Here is a 20,562-nt window from a genome sequence, read left to right as displayed (position 1 = left end):
CTTTGTCACAATAATTATACAAATTTATAAAATTATACGTATGCCATATTTTTCTAAAATGTCAGTTTTGTGAAACCTTCCATTAATCATAATTTGATATAAACAAAACATCTTTAACCCTACAAATAATAGATTAATCAATCATGATAATATATATAATAGTAATTTCGAATGTGTTTGAAACAAATCGTGAATATATGAATCGAATTTTTTTAGTGTGTTGTTAGACTAGTTTTATCAATCATGAGCACATTAATGATGTGCAAGATGTATAGATCCATGCATTAACAAGAGAATAAAACTAATAAGATGAGCGATGTCTCAATTGATCGAAGTGAGAGTGACCTACAAAATTGATCTATTAATATTAAATTTTCGGTTAGCGTTTGTTAAATAAGCGTACTATTTTATTCGAAGTCTGTTCTTTTAACTAGTGGTCTTATTTTTTGAAATCAGTTCATTGTGGAGTTTATGCCAACAGTTATATTTGGTGAGTGGATATAACTCGGGCAATTCACATCATGGTATATCATCTATTGACTAACATTAGATTTATTCATCTAACAATCCGAGCACCGGTTTATAAAATCCTTCTCAAGACAAAAATAAACAATCAAAAAGTAGTAAGTATACGGTTGTGTAGATTGTTGAGTTTCATTGAGGCCATGAACCGACCAATGTTAGACCTCCAGTGAAAACCTGGAAACACTGGACGGCCGTTTCATTTGACGAAACTCCATGATCTCCACAAACCTATATTTACAATTATCATGTAATCACCCACTGGTGATTAACTTTGAGAGGTAAATCTCGGAGTAATAATGAAGAAGGCAAATCTTAGGGTAGTAGAGGTGGTAGCAGAATTAGTATTGACAGAAAAGATTAAACATAGATGTGATTCGTTAAGAAAATACGGATTAGTGGAATGATGTATTAACCGGATAATCATTGAGGAACACGAAGGACTATTCAGTTGTTTCGCCATCCTAGTTAGGAAATACTCACAGGTAGCAGCTTACTGACTAGTTGACAAATGATCTAGTTTACAGATATTCAGGTCTTTTGAAAATGGTACTGTTAGGCCTGAATCCAAGGGTTCAAATTTTTGTGTACAGTCAATTTATAATATAACACGTGCTTCATGTGAAACTAAAAGGTCTGAATCGTGGGTAAATGCACTGATGACAATAAAGACTCCTAAAACCAGACTAAACGTTTGTTTAGTGCTCTATGATTTCCATTGGTTCTAAAGTTCATTTCAGCTTGTAACGAAATCTACACACCTTCAAATTGAAATCACTTTCAGAAAACAAATAGTGGAAACCATAACATTTAGATATCAGAAGGGGTTTTGTGGAGATTTTAGATATCTTGTAAACAACTGAACTATTCATAATGATTTACAATCCTTGTCCTTACGAAACATCCAGTTAAGTTTTCTTCAGAAAAACCTAAAAATATGACTAAAATTAATGTACTCATTTATAAATCATGGTGAGTTAGAAATATTTCGGTCTACAATGGTACAAGATTTCCTCTAAGAAAAAAGGAGTCACAAAATAAGCCATAGTTTCATGAAGTCAATGACTGTTAGACTGAGTTATGCGGATAGGTGCAGACTATCGGGTTGGGGTCCATGAGAATATTGTAAATAATAAATGGAGACGTTAAAGTACATGCCTCAAAATTGATCGGAACGGTAGTAATGAAAATCCATTTACTCGTTCTCTTCTCTTGAATATTAAGTTTTTTAAATCCGCGAACTCATTTTTTCTTCTAGAATCATGTTGTGTAGGCTTTATCTTTTCCATTATTACTGCCGCTTCTACTACTACTGTTGAGACTATTACTAACTCATCTCCTTGTGTTGACGTGATTTGGTAACTTGAAACAGGACGCATATATGCCAGGTTTTACGTTGCTCGATATAATAAGCTGTAACGTCTTCATAACTTATTATTCACAGAAACAATTCGTAAATTAGCAAAATGAGACACAGTAGTTTAAATATTTTACTTTATTATTTGTTACATTTTAGATTAATTAGAGAAAAATTATTTTCATATAATTTGTACTACTGATATATTAGATATTTTCCTGTTGAAAATGCGAATAATCTTCTACTTAAAAATTTGAATCATTTATTCATGTTCGGATTTGTGTATTTTGGTTTTGGAGTCACAACACCTTAAGTGTGAGGGGCTAATGGTATGACAAGACGATTTAAACTGAAGTAGGTGCGATATTCGAACTCGCGACTAAATAGCTAAAATCCAGAGTCACTCCTCCAGATTATACACACGAATAAACATGAGAAAAAGTTAGTTGTGGAGAGGAACAACTCAAACAATTAGTGAAAGACACAACTATTCAATAAAAAGTTAATATATTCAGCACGACCGACGACAAAAAATAATCAGTTAAATAAAAGAACTTTAATTTAAGATTTGGAGCGAATCAAATGAAACTAGTGCACAGTTTTGAGAGATAAATCAATGAAGGAATATTATTCGTAGAATATAAAGAAAATGAAGAAAACATCTAAATCAACTGGTAAGGTAAACAGCAAAGAAAACGGATCTGTGATGGTTAAACAACGAGAAACTCAATATGAATTATATACACATGATAATATAGTTATTCAAACATGCTAACTGCTATAAATGATTAAATTTGATAAATCATTCAGTTAAATATGATATAAATCAATATATCAATGGGAGAAAGTGAGACATACAGACAGGAGGAAGTCCGAAGGAAAGTTTTAGTAGAAAATAAATAACTTACCTTTACTTGAACTTGGTTCAATTAAAGATGTATAAGTAACGCCAGGAAATACTTGCACACCAAATAATAAAGCAACTTTTAGCAAAATACATTGAAGTGTTCGTATACCTGAAAGCGGGGGATGAAAGAGAAGAAAAACATTCTCAAGAAAAAGACGAATATGATAATTTTTACAATCTCATATTTGAGACGCGTTACCCGGAGACTTCAAATGATAATCTTATTTAAACTAATAAACATTCAAAAGAATCATACCAACAATTAGTAACCCGTTGTAACCAATTTGTCTATTTTACTGAAACGGTGAATTGAAAATGTACCAACTAACACCGAAACTGTTATGTCCTAAGTTTATACAATTATCGCAAAATACGATTCCAAATTAAGATACGACCCAACTAACTACGCACACACCAGTACGAGCAACCTCGAGTTTAAATTGATACTTTTCCCGCCTAACCCTGCCTGTTAAGTCCAGAACGCCAATATTGGCCTCCGAAATACGAATCATATATTTCGAACATATTTAGTTTATATACAAGTAAAATCAGACCACATCATCCATAAAATAGAAAATAACATCTGTACAAGTTCAAGCCAAAAGTGGCTATGATTATGATAAACTGGGACAAATAAATTGGGAATAACTCGAGAATAGCAAACCATATAACAGTAACTAATATTTCAATAAGAGCTTATAATAAGAGGAGTATAAATATATATAGTTTAGTCTCTTAACAGCTATACAATAAAAATATATTTCACTAGTTGAAATCATGAGTCAATTGAAGCTAGACCACCATGGAAAACCTGGAAGCACAGGAAGGCCGTTTCGTCCTAGTATGGGACTCCTCAGCGGTGCGCATCCACGACCCCGCCCCCCGCGAGATTCGAACCCAGGACCTATCAGTCTCTCGAGCGAGCGTTTAACCATTAGACCACTGAGCCGATCTAGCCTCAATTGACTCATGATTTCAACTAGTGAAATTTCTAAAATCTCAACAAAACCCCTTCTGATAATAAGAATATATGTATAATATTAGTTCAGAAATAGTTCCCGAAAGTTAACATTCATTATTCTTATAGGGATATAACAGAAACTATTCAAAACTCATAATTTCATTTGGTATTCTTATTCAAACAGTATTTTCACAGCAAACCAATGTTTATTAGTAACTATGACTGACTATACACACAAAAATACATATATACCCAATCAGTTATCTTCATTTCACGACACCACTCGATTTCAGATTCAGTCTCTCCGCCGGTTAGTTTCACTAAAACGTACATCAAAAAATGTAGTTTTACGGTGAATACAAGGAACCTATGGGATATAGAGTTGGATTATTTTATCATGATATTTCATCTCCGTATTGAATCTAACGTCAAATCTTTGTTTAATTATTAATAGTACCCAGATTTGTGTCTGCAATTGTGTGAAAGTGTCAAGGTTATTTCAGTAATTAGATCAATATATATACCAGACTACACTATATCGTGCAGATAGAGAAAAAGACTTATCAAAATGCCAAATAAAAATATTTGACATTTGATGAGCCTATATGTTAATTCTGAACTGTATATATTGTATTCACACAATACGTAAATATACACATCTAACAGCTCAAAAGTGACCAATTGATAGCTAAGTATAACACAATGCCAAAGAATGGTGAATTTAGTGCGAAATTACTTGGAAGCAATGCACGAATGTGATGTAACTGCGTTGATTAGTTAAAAATGAGTGAATTCAATAAGATATTAAATGATCAATGTGGTCAGTTTTATGGGTATTATTTAAATTTAAAAGTCGTTCGAAAGCTGCAATAATTAGACAAGTTACAGTTACAATTCAAATGCAATTTAGAAACTAACTAGTATATGCTATAAATAAAACAGTTATCAACATAATAATGAATACGACAAATCCGAATTTTATTATGGTTAGGTAGCAAACACTAACTCAGTCTGTAGAACTTCCAGGGCTTCGACCGGTCTGAAGTCCACACAAAGGAGGAGGGTTAATCATGGAGTCGGCAACCGAAACACGTAGAAAACAACATTGCTAAAAAACGCTAACCAGAATAAACAATTTAAACCACTTGAACTCTGCCCTCCGAATTCAAGGAAGAATTATGACGCCACATGATGAAGGCCGAGATTCTTCGGAAGTCACGAGGCTGATGTCCCTTCTAACAACCAGAGATGCTGCTATACTCCGATCACAAAAAGGAAAATGATCCACACACTCGGGGAGTTGTTTTGGCGCTATCTAAAGGAGCAAGAAATGCACTTATAGGATGGGAATCTCGGGGATCCAAGATCATCAAAGCATACCTTAAAACAAAGGACGGAGTTACAATGAAGGGAGAAATGTGTGACAGCTATATGACACTAACAGAGAATTATAGTAAACAAGAGAGACCGGTCAAAGACAGGGAAGGTAAGCCAATCACTGAGATCCAAGGACAGAGGAACAGGTGGGCGGGTGATATGACGGGATGAGGAACTCTTGAAGTGGACAGCTCCATTGAATCAACTGGACATCGAAACAACCCACACAACTTCCTACAAGTGTCACTCCACCAACGATCGAAGAAATCAGGATGACCATCACACAAAACAAGAGAGGGATAGCAGTACGACCTGACAATATATCAGTCGAGGCACTAAAGTTGCAAACATGCCCCACGTTCAATTAAGAGAAATTCGGGAGAAAGAACAGGTGCCACCGACAGACTAGAAAGAAGCATTTCTCATAAAGATTCCAAAGAAAGGAAATCCGATAAAATGCGAAAACTACTGAGGCATCACTATAATGTCGGTAACAGAAGTTTTCAACAGAGTGTTGCTGAACTGGATGAAAGAATCAATAGACACCAAACTTCGAGATCAACAGACTGGATTCCGTAAGGATCGATCGTGAACATACCAAATCATCATCGAACAACCAATTGAATGTCATTTGTTACTATGCATCAACTTCCTTAATTGTGAGAAAGCATTCGATAGTGTGGATAGGAGGACTTTATGGAAACTTCGACACTATCAGTGATTAGCTGAGAACGTCAACATCATACGGAATTCATACGACGGACTACACTGCAATGTTGTGCATAGAAGACAACTCACAGACTCATCCCAAGTGAGGACCGGAGGCAGACAAGTCTGCCTACAGTCACCCTTTCTTTTCTTTCTGATGGTTAACGGGATTATGAAGAACTCCATATCTGAGGGGAAGCACAGAATACGATGGACAGCTTGGACGCAACTAGACGATTCGAACTTTGCAAATACATCAGCAAGTGCAGGTCAAGACAAGCAATGTAGCAGTAGTTTCTGTATTAGTCGGTCTCAACATGCACAAGGGAAAAAGCAACATCCTCAAATACTACACGGAGAACACCAACCCAATCACAATTGATGGAGAAACTTTGGAAGAGATGGATTCTTTCACGTACCTGGAAAACATCATCAATGAACAAGGAGGATCTGATGTAGATGTAAAGGCAAGGATTTACAAAGCAAGGATAGCATTCCTACAGTTGAAAAACATATATTATACGAAGTTGAAACTTCAAGAATTATCATGACCATCTCCAAAATATATACAGATATTTTTATACACGATAATGAACATTCCTTGTTTAGAAACCATGAGCAATAATCTACCTTGGCGGAAAACAAAAAGACGCTGGAGGTGGATAGGACAAACTTTACGTAAACCATTGAACCACATTACAAGAGAAACACTAACTTGCAATTCTCAATTCAAGAAGAAAAAAAGACCACATAACATATGCAACCAGAAATTGAAGGTAGAATAGTACTTGACGACAACTAGAAAAGAGAGCCCAGGCTAGAGTTGATTGAAGATCCATGTTCGGTGGCCTAAGCTCTATGAGGGGTGATAAACTTAGGTAAGTAAGTATGTTCATGCAATAAAAGGCATTTAAAATAATGCAGTATAAACAAAGAAAACTTAGCTGAAAAACACAACGGACATAAAGAAATGTAAAATTTGATAAGTTCAATAATGTTCTAGTCATAAATCAAAAAACTGGTTTTTACTAAAATAAAAATCAATCAGAAGGAATTCACAGGTAACAAATTTTTCTAGCTAAGGACAAAAAAACCCATCGAATATCCCTTAAAATGTAGTGATGAAGTAAATTAAAATCAATATAGAACGAGTAAAACATCCATATAATAAGATACAAAGAATTACAATGAAAAACTATTTATTTTAAGTAATAGAAATATTTAAGATATTAATTAATACAAATTAATATATTTCTTACATTTGATTAATTTAAAATATACGCAGGTATATTTTCTAAAAAAATTATTTTAAAATGCTCTGATTATACCACTACACCAGCAGTGGTAAAAAAAGGATAAATCTAGTACATGTGCATTCTGTACTGTATTTAAAATTCAACAAATGAATCTATCTGAGATTCAATGAAATATTGAACTGTATATGATATTTATCAACAGTTAATTGTAATTCTAATAGTCTGAAATAGATATAATCGAATGTACAATTAAATATGAAGTGTTTATTATATGATTGTTTAAACCGTAAAAATATTCCATTCTATTTACATATTTGATATATCTGTTACATAAACCTTTGATCCGATTTTTTAATTCATTGTGATGATAACCTCAAAATGAATCTACACGACAACTATATTTAAGTATTCAACAATTAGGTATAGATGAAAAAGTTGCGTCACCTATTCCAGTATAAATATTTACCTTTTCAAGTAATATAACACTAACATTAATGGTCATTCTATAAATTACAGAATGAACAATGTATTCCAATTGAATAACTCATATAGTGTATTCCAAAGAAAACTTTAGCTCGAATTATTAATATTAACGTATTTCTGATTTACTTGAGACAAATTTCTTAATGTATAATTGTAACCTTCTTTTATGTACATCAACCTTTACTTCTTGAATGAATTTATGCAGATATTTAGTCAGAAATGTATTTTACTTATTCAATTGTAGAAAAAAAGAAAAAAAAATTGAAAATTTCATGTTGAATTGAACCCATACACAAACATTACTACTTTGATTGAATATAAATTCAATAAATAATTCATTATGTTATCAATTTCTTTAATGACAAAAAATAAAACAAGTGAATGAATAATGGTTAATTGGTGACAAGAATAATTTACTAATATTTAATGATTGATAATTATACACTATGAACATTGTAAGTTCATGAAGTTTATTATATGAAGGAAAAAAAAGAGAAAAAAATAATAATAAATATGCATTTATATTAATTAGTGGGATGAAAACAAATTCATAAAATGATGATCTACAGTTATTAAACATGAATAAACACACATAAACACCCATATCAACACAAATAAACATAAGTAATGAGTGAAACATACACATTACACATATATTATGTGTATGCATACGTATTAATGTGTATTCAATTTGATAATACTCAAAACATTTATTATTATGATTATTTGAAAATTTAACAGGATAATAATAATAATTTATGTTCAGTTGTCAATTTTATGTATTTGTAGTTCAATTTTAATTAAATTGTTTCATTATAATAAAATTATTTTTCATTATAAAGAAGAAAAAAGTGTAATTAGGTGAACATGTATTCTGTTGGCTAACCACCAACCAGAATAAAGAGTAGATATTGAATTATTACAAAATGTAATGACCAACAAGAGAATTAACATTGATAAGTATGGAAAGATTACAGAAGAGGAATTATAATTAATGAAATTTTAAAGGCAATCCTAAAAGCTCTTGGTATTTTGAATCAAAGAACTAATTGCATAATTATTTTTATATATAACTAAAAAGAATTCCTTCCATTCTGTTACTAATTATATCACTTAACTCCTCAAGCAAATAGCCTAACAATAAATTCCAATCCTAACACAAACATTTAATATTAAATATTTGTTTTTCGGTTTTATAGAATAAATTGTTTATCTATCAGTCAGTCATCTACAATAAAGAACCAGGCACATATATGCATCGGTCCAAGTTGCCACACCTCATTAGCACAACAAGATGAACACCAAATTCATAGAAGCAGTTACTTGAATGGTAGTAATATATAAAGGAAAGATATCGTACAAGGATATAATACAGGAAGAAAGAATTAGAAAGAAAGGTATAAAGTAATTTGAATCTCACGGTTTAAGAGAAGACAAAGATTGTATACATCCACGCCATTGTGATCGATTCCCAGCCATGTCACAAAGAGTCTCCAACCATTAGTTACGACAGTTACGCGGACCCCAACCAAGTAGTCTGCATCCACCAACATGGCTCGAACCAAAAGTCAGTGATCTCAAGCACTGATTCCACGTTTTGGTTTGGCCAACCCTAACTTTCTTCCAACCATCCCCAACACTAGTCAGCATTGCACGTCGTGGTAATCGGCACTCAGGCATACGAAACACGTGGCCCAACCATCTCAGTTGATGAAAATTCACAACCTTATCATCTGATTTACCATCATTCCCTAATATCCTGTGTCTAACCTCACTATTACTTACCTGGTGATCCCAACAGATGCGAGCAGTATTTCTAAGACATCTGTGATCAAATATTAGTAGTTTACGAGTATTTTCTACTCTTAATGGTGACGTTTCACAGCCGTAAAGTAAAACAGAATGAACTGCTGTCGACTATACTCGTCCTTTAATTGATAAACGGATATCTTGCTTTCGTCATAGGTGACGTAAGTTGGCAAAAGCCAAACGAGCCTTTTGAATCCATGTAAAGATTTCACCAAGCACCAACCCATTAGGGCTGATCAGACTTCCGAGATAAGTGAAGTTGTCAATGCGTTCGACTACTTCACTCCCTAAGCTTAGCACATGTGGTGACGCAGGGCAGTTCTGAAGCAATAATTTGCATCTTGAGGAGGAGAAACGCATCCCAAACATCCTAGCATTTTTGCTCAGTTCTACCAAAATACTCTACATTTTATCAGCGTCGTCAGGCATAGCAAAATAAATGATAAGATCACAAGTTAAAGATAATGAAACGTAATAACATAGAGTTTAAAATGAAAAATAATTCATATGCAATTGAAAGACCTACGTTGGACCTTGAGTGTTACATTCCTATAGCATACGCGATGATACATACTTGTCTATGAGAGCCGAATCTCAAGTGGAAGTTATTACATCAGAATCTAAGCAGTAGTTTAAATTGTTTAAGGGTAGAAAATGAACATAGAAATATAAACCACCAGACCAAGAAGTATATGGAGTAGTTCAGATAAGCAGATAATTAACACAAGAGAGTATGTGGACCAGTCAACTGAAATGTCTCTATGACACAGACTTCAATAGTACATTGGCTGATTTACTATTATGGATATGATTCAGTCAAGAGTGCCAACTAAGCAAAACATACCTAAGTTTACAGTCTCCTATACATTGTTTCCAACCAGATAATATCAAAAAGAGATTGATCTCGCTGAAAATCATAAAGTCACTTATAGAATAAGCAGACGTTCGAAATGTTTCTGATATACACAAGTTTCAAGGTAAAACAGGAGCGTTTACAACTATAGGAATGATTGTTTTTGAATTTTCAATCCCGTGATGGAATAACAAATTGAGAAAGGATGGAACTTTAGATGAGATAGTTATGTGGAGATTATATTAATTCATTGGTCACGGAGTGACCTCAGTTTTGGGTACAAGTGGATGGATATTTCGTCCTAGAGGAAAGCTCACTTAATTAAACATAAACCAAATTATTATTAACATTATTACCTTTTTCTTGAAGCACAAAGCCATTCGTAAATTCAGAGTTAAACTAATCCTGTAATTCAAACTTTTATATTTCTGCATTCTGGTTTCATTAGCAGTAAAAGCATTAACGATTAACGAAGTTCAGTCGGTTAGCAAGCCAGTGTCGTAAACATTCAGTGTACAGAACTTATTAGTATATTAGACATTCGTATAATAAAGCGATGGATATGCTGCTCAAGCTTAGTCGGCCCATAATGAGTAGTAAACAGGGCGTAAATTCACAAGCCACTCATCTTCATTTAACTCTTTTACATTTTATTGTTCTAAACACGTTTGATTTCATCTTGGTTGTGCATTCGAGTATTCCATTGTTCTTAGTCATTGTTATTATTTTTACTAGCTTCATCAGCATTTTTTTCATTTTGAACTAGATACTACGAAACGTGACAATTCAGACTAGTAAAAAATTTCTTCCATATTCTATATTATATCATTTGATAATTGAAAAAAAGAGATAGAAAAAAGTTAGTGAGATAAAATGATATGAAGGGGAGCGAAAGTAAAATAAGTGCTCAATTTATTGAAAAAAATGATATAGTTAAATTAGCTGTATCAAATATCCGTTCCGGTCACTTTGGATGCCATTAAATTATGTTAGTAAATGCGGTCAATATACAGCAATAATAATGATATTGTTATTATGCGATGTCTACATAAAACATTTCATATAAAATAATGTTTGGACAGATGAACTACACAATAAACCAAAACTTATGTTTGTTTAGATTCAAAACTCATTTCAGCATTTAGTAGGGCATAATGAATATAGGGTATATGGGAATGAATATGTGAGTGGGAGAGAATGAAAATTGAATACGAAGTATTGATTAGTAAATTTCTACTTTAAATTGGATTATTAAATGATTTTATATGTATTCCAAAAATGTCTCTGAAAAATTATAGCGACTATCTCTGCAACTCATGCTAAGTGAACTCAAAAAGGTGAAATAATGCAGACGAAAATGAATAGTAGATATGTACTTAGAGTACCACATTTAGGTGAACAATATTACTTTCAATTATTTCGTTATTCAACTATGCTTTAATGTAAGTGAATATTTATATGGGTATATGAAAATATTAAACCTATCAGGGCATTAAGTTAATAATCACGATGAAATAGACAGGATCATTACACATAACAGATAAGAAGTACAATTTGATAATAATAAAACAGTTGTGATCAATCGAGTTCAACTTTGTAAGGTGTGAGTAAGGTACCCACCGAAGACAATATAAGATGGTCGTGCAATATAGTGGATTGGTTGGAGTTATAATTGTGTACTACTGGATTTTCGTTTAGTGGTCTAGAGCAAAAGCATTTGCACTGGGTTTGATTCCCGCATGCGGGATCGTAGATGAGCACTTTTGATTAGCCTACACTAGAACCAAACGCAAATCCAGTGCTTCCAGGTTTTCAATGGTTGCCTGACTTACTGACAATTAAATAATGAGAATTCCAATCAATAGTTTAAGATAGAAAGTAAGTCAAACTTAGATAAATGCACTTTGAAGTAGTAATCACAAAAAATTATTAAAATTACGTAATAAAAAGTGTGCAAATAGTTGGCTAGTGAAGAATATATACGGAAGGTGACAGACGACAAAAGAATACAGAATGTAAACAAAATTAACAAAACCGTTCATTTAGTCATATCACACAAAGGAAAGGACGGAGGTATAACAAATAAACTAGGAGTCCCATACTAGGACGAAACGGCCGTCCAGTACTTCCAGGTTTTCAATGGTGGTTAAACATTGATCGATTCATACATAGTCTCAATTAAAACTCAACAATCTCCACAACCCTAAACTGACAGTGTTATTTGTGTTTATCTGTGGCATAATGATCTACACTAATACTGTTTTGATTTTCATATATCATTTCAATGGAAGTACATACATATGTATCATCGTTACATTATAACAACTTATCGTACTATTTACCATACAAGAACGTATGAGCATGTGCGCATATGTATATATATATAACTTTAGTCGGATAGTAATTTAATTTAACCGGATAATTGAGTGTGTCCCCCTCTGCCGTTCTCTCAGTTTCTTTTTGTTGACAAAGGAAGTATCTTTTCAGTAAACATACTTACAGCCTTAGAAGGCCATAAGTAATCAGGCAGAGAGCGAAAGCGAGAGAGATCAAAAAATTTAAGTAAATAAAGTAAATTAACGAGAGGATTAAGGATGCTTTATATTCATTAAAGTCAATCGAGCAGAAATAAAAATACATTTAAACAGATTAATAGTAATAGGCGAAACTATAGTCTATGGCTGATCCAATCACATTTAGGATAACAGGTCTCGGGTTTTGGCGCGAAATTCATCCACTCATTTGTCTAAATAGAGTTTTGGCATTTTAAATGAAGTCAGTTCGTGATGAAAACGCTAAATCTAATTCCCAGCCCTATCTATAAACTGTAAATCATAATCCTTATTCTTCACACTGCTTTATAACCCTCATTTAGCCCTAGTAGGTAGGTGGACATTCTTAAGGTCAATTTGGCGTCGCTCAAAGGTTATCCATAAATTATAGTCCCATATAATAATAATAAATGTTAAACATGAACGATTTAATGTCTCAAAAATTTGTTGTTCATTGAATCCGTGTTTAACATTTGCTAACAAACTGACTTTTTTTAAAAGAAAAACTTAATTCGATTATGCATATATAACACAGAAATCCTATTTCATGCAATTCAACTTGTGTTGTGCAATGTTGTAGTGAATATGAAATGAAAATTTTAAACATGAATTAAATCAGTATAAAATACAAAGAAGGAGGTTATCTTTATTTGAAGTCATTTTTAAAAATATTATTTTTCTAAAAATGTATTGCTAAGACGTCTACGATTTGTACAATACCATTGTCCAATTTCTAGTTCACGTAAGTTTTATTCTGTTTTAATAAAAAATATGCCGGATTTACAATTTTTATCGATGATAGACCACATTTACGTGATATAATTCCCAGCCGTAAGACAGAAAAAAAATGGTTTGAGAGTAGAATTAGGTATTTTTAAGTGTCATGGTTTGCATCATGATAGTTAGACAAACACTGAAAACCAAAACACAGTGTACAGTTATTTTATTTTAGTACCAGGGTCTGTAGTAAAGCTTATCCACAAATTTATAGGAGACAGAACCAAGAAATTACAGCTCTCGTAGTGAATACTTAACTTTTAGACCACAAGGGTGGTTTACATGTTCAGCTTCATTTAATGTGCAATATTGAATGACAATAAACAACGAAAGTGAATGATATTGTGTTAAACTTAAACGGTAGAGTCTGTAATCCATTACACAATAATGGTTACAATTTTAACGAAATAAAACATCAGACATCAGATTAGAGATAATGATAACATAAATAGATTGAACAAACTATCACATCTGATACCAACCTGAAATGCGACAAGGTGCTTACAAAATGCTCTGAAAACTCACAGATTTTAGAAGTTTGTATCAACGCAACGTTCTTAATAGACGGTAAGAACTTTACAACTAAACTCTTCATGCAGTCAACCATCCACTAATCAAAAGAACTCAACATCACGGAATACTACTTACTTATTTTGCCAATAAGTAGTTTGTGCTAAATAGACAAAACTTTTCTGACCCCATTGAGAGGATATGATAATTTAAAGATTATTCAAAGACATTCATAACATAAAGCAGAAAAAGTGATACAACCATACTTCATCACTTACTAATGTGATCAATTGAACCAGCACAAAATTTTCCAAAGAATGTCTTTGCCCCCAATGCTTTTAAATCCTCAATGAGATAAGGCCATAAATGTAGTACGTTATTTCTAGAAAAAAAAAAAGAAATTGCATATAAACGATATCATATGTAACTCACTAGCTAATCAAGCATCTATGTGTAAACAATATTGATTTGCAATGCTTCATTGAAAAGAATAGTTTAGCTGGCTGCCAAACTATAAGTAACCGATGATATGTATTCGGTAAGACTGAAATTATCTAGAATAAATAACCATTACATATTTCATTATAAAAATTTCATTTCGGTGGTGATCACAGCAGGAGTGATAACAGAACAAACTCTAATTTTATTCAGAATACTGTATGAGATAAATCTATAAAGTTTAATAATTTATACGGATTAATATACTTCATAAATATAATCTCTAGTATACCAGGAACAAGTTAAAAACCTTATATGACGTGTAAAGTAACCAACATTAATAGGGATAGGTATACTAGATACCAACATGTGAAAAGTAAAGTATATTCAATCTCATATAAAAACTAGTAAGATTACGACTAGATAAATACTATAAGGAACACATTTAAGTGGACAGTAAGGAGAGTTGATGCGCTATATTCATAATCTGCCATATATGAATAGATAAACTGACATTAATAACTTCAAATACATTGTAAATTGTAATTTTATGCTAAATGAAATAAACTGATAGTTTAAGAGGAGGGACCCAACGATAATGTATGCTTAAAGAAAATAACTCAGATGTTTAGCTTCTTTTTAAGTTCAAGAGAAAGAAATGCGAAAATTTTCTCTACGAGAGATACCAATAAACACTAACACATTCTTAAAGATATGTTTTCTTTGTTATTTAACAAAGTAAATGCAGTAAGTTTATCAAAGATCTGAATAACGGAAAATATAAATGAATGTTATTTCTGACAAATTTAATCGCTTCAATCCACTCCATTTAGGTTTCATACCTCTCATGGAGCATCGACTGCTGACCAAGGATTTCCAATTGTAGCCAAGTGTTATCCACACTCTCGATATTTGCCTCCCATTTCTAGAGCCACATGTTATGTAGTCTGCCTCATTTTCTTCTCAACTGAGGATTCCAATTTAGGAATTGCGCTGTAATGTAGTTCAATGGTTTCTGCAACGTGTCTCCTATCCATTTCCTGTATCCTTTTTTAATTTTCTCCTCAGCTGGTTTGTTCTCTGCCACAGTAGGTTATTACTGATGGTGTCTGATCAACAGATCCACAGTATATTGTGTAGACAGTTGTTTAAAAATACCTATACATTTTTGGAGATGGCTATAATAATTCTCTAAGTTTTAACTTCGTGTAGTAGAACTGTTTTAAAATTAGTGTTGAAAGTTCTGATTTTGGTTTTAAGTGAGAGCTGTTTTAGGTTTCAGATATTCTGTGACTGCGGCAATAGTGCACTTCCTTTGCCAATTTGTGCTTTCACAAGTGCACTGATTCCTTTTTGTTTATCAGTGAAGCCACTGTAGTGAACGAGAACACAAGCGGGGGCAATCGAATGTACTTAAATACAAAATTACAGAATCCCTTAGTAGGATTTAAGAACCATACAGTAAATACTTTATTTGCAAAATATCAGTCAATCGTCCCAGACTTTATTATTCCTTCGTTTCCACACTAATCATTCTCTGTTCTCATTCTCTTTCCCTCGACCTTCTTAACCTTCTGCCGCCAGGTATTTCACTTTTAATTAATGATACATACTAATCATATCTATTGATATCAGTAGCGCACACTACATTACCAGGTACGTAAAGGTTTCCATCCCTTCCATAGTTTCCCCAACAAATGTGATTTGGTGAATCCAATATACACAAATATTTGTTGTGAATATTTACTGTTGGCAGATCTTTGATTATTATGGACTATTTTGATCATGATAAAAATTGATTTAGGAAAAAACCCTCATATCGATGTAGTTATACATTGCTTTGAGTTTTGTGAGAAAAAAATCAATCGGCATACCAGTACTAAAAATCTGACTAAAATCTACGAAAACAGAAGAATACTGAAATTCATGAAGAGAAATGTAGAATTATTAAATATTTAAGTTGTCAGTCATAGAACTTACTAGTGTAAAATACATCGTACTTTGGACGGAAAATAAAACATGTAAAGTCTAGTGCTAGTGACTTTATTGCCTAAGCTACTCTAAATTTTAACCAATAAGCAACAGGTTTGAAATCTGCTCCATCTACGATGGCTTGGTCGAGCAATAAGCTGTATATGATGATGGTTCTCAAATAAAAAAGATACTAAGTTGACTTAAAATCAAGTAGATAAACAAAGCAATAAAAAACGAGTCAGCTGTAAAGAACATGTTGATCACGAATTAATTGAAACCAGAAGAGTCAACCATGTCGAACGATAACAAGGTTGTCATGAGACCTAAGTACGTGGAAATAGATTTGGGAATCCTGTTAAGAAAAGCGAATACATTAGATTAGAATGTGTGCGCATATTACATCACTATGCTGGTCGATATGAAAAGTTCTTAAATATTCACAGCATTCAACAATATACTTCGTATAATTAGAAGGATTGACTTGGATTCATGAAGTTGTAAAGTTCGGACTCCGCTCTACTGATTTCAATATAGATAGGTATATAGAATCATTAAGACTCGTTACAAAAGTGTGGGTCTAAAGTGATTACATTAGATTGTATTTGGTTACTAAATGATATTAAAATATGAGGAACAACAAAGCAAACACTATTTGATATTTCTTCACCTCCTCACAAATAAAATGAATCTAATCGAAGACAATATGTATTAAATAAGAAAATTCACAACTACTTTTACACAATAAACTAACTTAAAATAATACAAATATCATATATTATATTATAATAAGTTAATAACAACTCATCTCATAAAGTACAGTAAAATTCATTTTTAATTTAACAAAATACGCGTTTCATCCTCTTTAGGAGTTGTCAGCTGTGTTCACCAGCATTGTCGTATCTATACTTACACTGCAACTCATAGCCTTCCTAATAATGATATAAATATCACACCCGTTAAACAAGTTAGCGTCTATATAGACTCAGTAGATCAGTGAATGACTTATTCGGTATTTGTGTGAAAGACAGATACAGATGTATTAACTCTGTATCCTCTTTTAGATCATGAGTATTAAAATTAGCTTATACCATCGATTCTGTGAATTCATTCTTTCTCTTCGAATCATACCGTTTATGCCTGATCATTTCCATTATCAATTATACCATTACTACTTATACTAACCTGTCATTTGTCTTGGTAATTTCATCACGTTTTGATGTTCTGAAAACTTCAACCAATGAACGAATGTTTCAAGTTCAGATAATATTAGTCCATGATAGGAAATATCTTAAAAAGACGATGAAGATTTTTCGACAAAATTTATGTTCTCAATACTTGAACAGGTTCATCAGATATAAGCGAGTCAATATTTGTTTAATTTAGCAATTAATTATTTACGTTACCAGTAGAATTTATATTTGCAAATATTGTTTATTTCTACAGATTTCAGATCAAGTGTAAACAACACAACTGTCGAAACTTATTACATCAGTGCACTAAATACGTTATTCGAAGAGCAAAAAATGCCAAGCATCTTATATTTAAGTAATTAATGAAAATGTATCAAGCTTTACAAGATAAGATAATGAGTTGATTGCGTTTCAGTTAGTTGACAATAGCCGGTATTATTTATCATTACTATTAAAATAAGATGGCTTTTGATGAGAAGAATAACACACTATTAAAACTTTTGGAAAGTGTAAATGATGATAGAGAAAAAAAAGAGTAAAAAGACAAGCAAACAAGAAATAATGCATTGAATATGAATGCGGTCTAGGAATGAACAAGTAATAATTAATTACTTCATTAGTATATATTAAGAAGACATTTAGTAATTTGCTTCATAACAAGCACGCAAATACACAAACTAATACAAATCATATGATAAGAGATTGTCAGATTTGTAAGTAAATTATCTTTTTTTGAAGAAAGATTTACTATATTAATGAAAACATTATTTGTCATGTTACTTTAATGATGGCTTGCTAATTATGCATCAATAGTTTTATAAAAGTATTTACTTTTGATTTTTTTCGAATTCATGGTAATTAGTATTCAATTTTGAAGAAATAATATACTTAAACTGTTTAATAATGTTATAAGCAGAAATAGATGACTAACAGTGGAATCCAGGATGTGTGTTTCATTCTGTTTGGGAATTGTCAGCTGGATGTAATGTCATTAGAACTGTGATATAATTGTTTCAACTAATTAAGTTGCATGTTGGAACTCATTCTATTCGTTTAATTCAGAGTAGTAGTATAGTATATCTTGTTGCACAAACGTTTACGTAATAACTGATTTGCATGATTTACATAAACTGGAGGTTCATTGTAAGAGATGGTTAGAAAAATTCCAGATCATTAGAATTAGGTTGACTAAGTTACAATATGTATTGGTTACGCGATGAAATAGTCAAACACTTACAAAGACCTAATCACTATTACTCTTTTCCATATTTTATTCCATAGAAAGTTAAATAACCATTTTTTTTCTCAACTGTAAAATTTCTTGTCGTCCGAATTAACTCAGTGTATTTTTTACAATGTGAAATGATGTTTTAACAAACTTTGGTTACTTAGTTTCTAAATACATTCAGAGGATTATATACTGCTATGAAAACCAGGGGAGTTTTGGGGATAATAGTAAAAGTGTGGTGTGCTACTTATATTGACATAAGTAGTATATGGTGTTAGTCGTGAACAGAAGGTCTGGCAGCAGAAAGACAAGAGGATCGAACAATAAAGAATGGAAACAGGATGTAATTTGTATGAAGATGCAAGAACAATGAAGTCTGATTCATGTTAAGACAACCGAGGGACATTTTGCAAATTAAGCATTTACTTTATGATTGTTAGATTTTATAAACAAGTCCTGTAATCTTTTGTCAAATACATTCGATTGTTCACACTGGTGTTCGTGTTCACTACAAAAGCACTACTTTTTCGAAGTAGAGTTTCTTCTTGTCATTTATGTTGACTGGAAAACTGAAACTGAAATAGATTAGAGGCATAACGTTTTTCTAATAATAAGATGTTTTATTAGTTGAAGAAACCAACTTTAAATCCATAAACAAAACTCATTTATTTCAGTTTGAGTAACTGGTTAGTAATATCGTTACCACTCATATGAAGCAGGATTGAGCAAAAAACTCCCATGAATTTTCGACCGTCCTGTTTTTAATCACATATTAGAGGTTATGTGTAAGTACATTACTACGGAAACGTTCCAGACTAGAATAAGGTAGTTATTTAATGATCTATAAATTTCGATGGTTAACCAACTGCTATATACATTTATAGTGAAAATGACATTAAAATTACACAAAATTTAAATACCAACGAGAATATTATTGCTATCAATTATTCAACGTATAACTTCATATATCTAATTTCAGAATAAGTAGCTTCAAAGAATTTATTTAACATTAAGAATAAAATAATGTTAAGCAATTTGCTTAGTAAAAAGTATTCACCCTTTAATATGCTTAAAAAATAAACTATTATCAGATTTTATGTAAACTATTAGAGAAAATAGATGATATATATATTTAGCAAAAGGAGCTGTACATAATAGACTTTATGTCAAAGTTAAGTTATCGATTTGAAAGATCTAAAATAACTAAAGGAATTCTAAATATGTTTATTTTCGAACGGATTAACTATTAATCTATTATTATTGAATAAGATGTTTACATTATGCAATCAATTTTAATGTCAAGGACAGAAATGAGATTATTGCATTTGAGCACAAATAAATTTCTACAGTATACATGGTAGTGATAAATTATTCTTACAATTAATTGTTAATATTAAACATTTCATAGAAAACAATGAATAAAATATTTTATATTTTATTACCTAATTATATGTATAAAAATATGTTCAACTAAAGTCTTAAAATGTAACATTATTCAAATGGTAATTGTTGAAAAAATATACTCAATTGTAATAATAATTAGCAATAAAAACGTTATATATACTACACAAATTAAAATAGTGTACTGTACATATTAACAGTTCTTCGTTTGATCTCATAATACAATTGAAATTATACTTTAAACTGTGAATGAATAATC

The 20,562-nt window shown here is 31.8% G+C and overlaps 2 protein-coding genes across 3 annotated transcripts in view; both read right to left on the bottom strand.

The window, feature by feature from the left end:
* The window catches only part of MICAL3_1 ([F-actin]-monooxygenase mical3), a 99,381-nt gene that overhangs the window by 72,128 nt on the left and 6,691 nt on the right, over window positions 1–20,562 (bottom strand). For both annotated transcript variants that reach the window (XM_051218843.1, XM_051218844.1), the window contains exons 4-5: window positions 14,351–14,454; window positions 2,788–2,895 (exon numbers count right to left, since the gene is read on the bottom strand). In XM_051218843.1, coding sequence (XP_051072314.1) covers window positions 2,788–2,895; window positions 14,351–14,454 — 212 coding nt within the window. The remainder of the gene's footprint in view (window positions 1–2,787; window positions 2,896–14,350; window positions 14,455–20,562) is intronic.
* Window positions 7,573–8,395, bottom strand: MS3_00004260 (uncharacterized protein). Its single transcript, XM_051212163.1, has one exon. It carries the CDS (start codon window positions 8,239–8,241, stop codon window positions 7,927–7,929), a length of 315 nt encoding a protein of 104 aa, XP_051072316.1. The 5' UTR covers window positions 8,242–8,395; the 3' UTR covers window positions 7,573–7,926.

The sequence above is a fragment of the Schistosoma haematobium genome, chromosome ZW (assembly GCF_000699445.3).
Source record: "Schistosoma haematobium chromosome ZW, whole genome shotgun sequence".
NCBI classification, from domain to species: Eukaryota; Metazoa; Platyhelminthes; class Trematoda; order Strigeidida; family Schistosomatidae; genus Schistosoma; species Schistosoma haematobium.
The sequence above is the reverse complement of the archived record's forward strand: the minus strand, read 5'-3'. Positions and strand labels throughout refer to the sequence as shown.